Source organism: Gigantopelta aegis, chromosome 1 (assembly GCF_016097555.1).
Source record: "Gigantopelta aegis isolate Gae_Host chromosome 1, Gae_host_genome, whole genome shotgun sequence".
Lineage (NCBI taxonomy): Eukaryota > Metazoa > Mollusca > Gastropoda > Neomphalida > Peltospiridae > Gigantopelta > Gigantopelta aegis.
The window spans coordinates 9,568,771-9,572,623 of NC_054699.1; the positions used below are offsets into that span (position 1 = coordinate 9,568,771).

At 43.4% G+C, this 3,853-nt stretch overlaps 1 protein-coding gene across 1 annotated transcript; it reads right to left on the minus strand.

The window, feature by feature from the left end:
* Positions 1 to 313: 313 nt before the first annotated feature.
* LOC121388629 lies at positions 314 to 3,027 on the minus strand. The gene is made up of 2 exons (XM_041520091.1): positions 1,732 to 3,027; positions 314 to 800 (listed from the first exon to the last, which is right to left on the minus strand). Exon 1 carries the CDS (start codon positions 2,346 to 2,348, stop codon positions 1,953 to 1,955), a length of 396 nt encoding a protein of 131 aa, XP_041376025.1. The 5' UTR covers positions 2,349 to 3,027; the 3' UTR covers positions 314 to 800; positions 1,732 to 1,952.
* Positions 3,028 to 3,853: the final 826 nt, after the last annotated feature.

Consider the following 3,853-nt stretch of genomic DNA (forward strand, 5'->3'; position numbering starts at 1 on the left):
ATACCAGTCGTGGTGCACTGGCTGGAGCGAGAAATAGCCCAACGGGCCCACCGATGGGGATCGATCCTAGACCGACCGCGCATCAAACGAACGCTTTACCACTGGGCTACGTCCCGCCCTTGATACTAAGACAAAACCAGTTGAACAATTTGATGGTACTGCACTGTACTTGAAAGGTAAGCTACATTCAATAAATCGTTAAACAGAACATTCCTTTCTTTGTTTCTACGAATATGTGCCTGATTAATATTTAAATACAAATGAATGCAAATCACGACTGATTGGCTCTCGTTCATACAAGTCACAAATGATCTTCTACTAGAATATTTTATTGGATAATTGGCTGAAGAATTTTTTTTGCCATAGCTGTCATTCAGCCATTGGCTGAAACTTACAAATACAATGCGATCATAAAAATGCAGTGTAAACTGAGACAGAAGAAGGGAGACAAACAATTGCACGATGAACACTGCGGTTCTTGAGTCGGCGTTCTTGGTGAGTATTTTCTGGCACGTCTCTGTTTCTGTACGTACGTGCACAAATCCTGACAAGTTCAGATTTTTACGCAGGAACAAAGCTATAATGGACGTAGGTATAGATGTCATAGAAGACACTGGGCTTGTGGAATGTGCGTCACAGTGCAAGCTCCGTAACAGATGCGAATCTTTCAGCTTTCAGCATTCCATTGGAAAATGTAAACTTTTTGGAATTACAATCGAAGATGCCGGGAATGCAGTTATCAGTCAAATTGGAACTGATATAAGTGATAGAAAGGACTGGCCTTCAGTAAGTATCATCATCTACAACAATTTAATTTTAATATAAGTACTATAAGACTGGCCTTATATAAGTAAGAACGCATACGGTCATAATTGTAATACATGTATAAGTAATATATAAAACTATCTTCAGTAAACATCAACATATGAATGTTAACTGTAATATAAAATATACAAATGCCTAGTGTATCTAGAATCATAACTGTAATATAAGTTATACAAATGACTAGCCTTCATTACTTGTATCTAGAATCATAACTGTAATATAAGTTATACAAATGACTAGCCTTCATTACTTGTATCTAGAATCATAACTGTAATATACTGAGCGCAAGTAGAAACTTTACACTACGTAAATTTGACCGCACAAATTAAATACAGGGTGCACGACTATAAAACTGCTATGTAAGGATGTCGATATCATTTGAGAAGCAATACAGATTGATACAAGTCGATGTGGGGATCAATTTATTGCGTATTACCGCCTGATGTCATGTGACCCCCCAAAACGATTTTCACATGATGAGATCGTGGCACGTTCTGAAGTCAATTCAGGTCTGGTGAACGGGAGGGCCAATCCATGACGTTGATACCGGCGTTTCGCAAGAAAAAAAGAAAGAAGTATTTTATTTAACGACGCACTCAACACATTTTATTTACGGTTATATGACGTCAGACATATGGTTAAGGACCACACATATTTTGAGAGGAAACCCGCTGTCGCCACTACATGGGCTACTCTTCCGATTGGCAGCAAGGGATCTTTTATTTGCGCTTCCCACAGGCAGGATAGCACAAACCATGGCCTTTGTTGAACCAGTTATGGATCACTGGTCGGTGCAAGTGGTTTACACCTACCCATTGAGCCTTGCGGAGCACTCACTCAGGGTTTGGAGTCGGTATCTGGATTAAAAATTCCATGGCTCGACTGGGATCCGAACCCAGTACCTACCAGCCTGTAGACCGATGGCCTGCCACGACGCCACCGAGGCGTCAAGATCGCTGTATGGGGTGTAGCGTTGTCTTGTTAAAATGTCAATCCTGGACCGTGTTGTTGCATGAACGGCAGCAGTTCCGGTGTCAACACTTGATCACGGTATTGTGCGGCAGTGAGGTTGCCCTGGACGACAATCAATCGGGAACGACTATGGGAATAAAATGAACCCCAAACCATTACGCTGCCGCCACCAAATCTGTCGACCGCCTGAACACAACACTGCGCATAGCGTTCTCGCGGTCTACGCCACACCCGTACCCTTCCCTCAGCAAACCTAAGTGTGAAACGTGACTCGTCACTAAAGACAACGTTATTCCAGCGTCTCTGATTCCATCTAACGTGTCGTCGGGTCCATTCCAGACGTTGACGACGGTGAAATGGCGTGAAAATGGGTCCTTTGTATGGTCTCCTAGCTCGCAGACCAGCAGTCCGCAGACCAGCAGTCCGCAGACCAGCAGTCCGCAGTCCATTCCTGATGGTGGATTGTGATACCCGACCCCTGAACAATTGTCTGCTTGTGGACGCGGCCGTCTCGAACCGATTACGGAGATGACGTAATCTGATTTGTCCATCCTCTCGGCGTGACGTCACACGCGGATGTCCTGGCCACGGGTTCTGAGATTATGAATTGTCTGTCGGCTGCATCCTAGTGTGCGAGCAACTGCCGCAACGGATTGTCCTGCGTGCAGCCTACCCACAGCACGCTCACGTTCTGCATTTGTGAGGCGTGGCATTCAGTCACTAATTTGTCACCAGAAATTTTAATGTGTTTTCCTGTTAAACAATACACGTGTGAATTGATTTGAAGGCATACGCGTTCACTGTGTTGATCACGTGATCCTGTGCACGTGTTTGTCAGGTTTTGCGCTTTAGACGTGCAGAAAGGCAATATGTGCGTTTTCACTCAGCCCCATCCGTGCAGTATCATCGGGAAGACCTTTATCATCCATTATGTAACGCAAATTTCAACTGATTTCCTCCAAAATAATTTACGATAAAAAATATGATTGTAAAGTTTCTACCTGCGCTCAGATATAAGTTATACATATGCTTGGCCTTCATTAATTGTATCTAGAATCATAACTGTAATATAAGTTGTACAAATGACTGGCCTTCATTAATTGTATCTAGAATCATAACTGTAATATAAGTTATACATAAGCTTGGCCTTCATTAATTGTATTTAGAATCATAACTGTAATATAAGTTATACATATGCCTGGCCTTCATTACTTGTATCTAGAATCATAACTGTAATATAAATTATACAAATGCCTGGTCTTCATTAATTGTATCTAGAATCATAACTGTAATATATACTACTCAAAAGAATTTAAGGGTCAAAAATTTATAACCAAATAAGTTTCAGAGTGTATTAGATTGATGATCAAAAATTTAATTTATTGTTCCATATTTACAAAAAACCACAAATAAACGTCACTGTATACAAGAAAGTCACATGACACGCTGTCAAAGTTGAAGGTTGTCAAATATGGATTTTACACATTAGAACATTCGTTTAATAGTGTGTGAATCCACCCCTGGCGCGAATACACTCGACACATCGTTGCCTCATGCTGTTGATCAGACGTCTGAAGAACTCTTGGGGAATGGCCTGCCACTCTGCCATAAGAAGTTGACCCAGATCATGAAGGTTGGCCGGAGGGGCATGGTTATCCCGAACTCTCCTGCCTAATTCGTCCCAGGCATGCTCTATTGGGGCCAAGTCAGGCGAATATGCTGGCCAATCCATCCTGGCGATACCTTGTTGTCTGAGAAAGTCCGTTACCACCCTGGCGCGGTGGGGTCTGGCATTGTCATCCTGCAGAACTGCCCCGCCGCCAATCTGCTGAAGGCCTGGGAGAACCAACGGCCGGATAATCTCATTCAGATAGCGGGTTCCATTCAGATTGCCATCCACCACATAGAGTGGGGTGCTGTGGTGGATAGAGATGCCGCCCCACACCATGACGCTGCCACCACCGAACCGGTGACGTTGTTTAACGTTAACGTCAGCGAAGCGCTCCCCAGGACGTCTGTAGACACGAACCCGACCGTCGTTGAACTGGAGACTAAA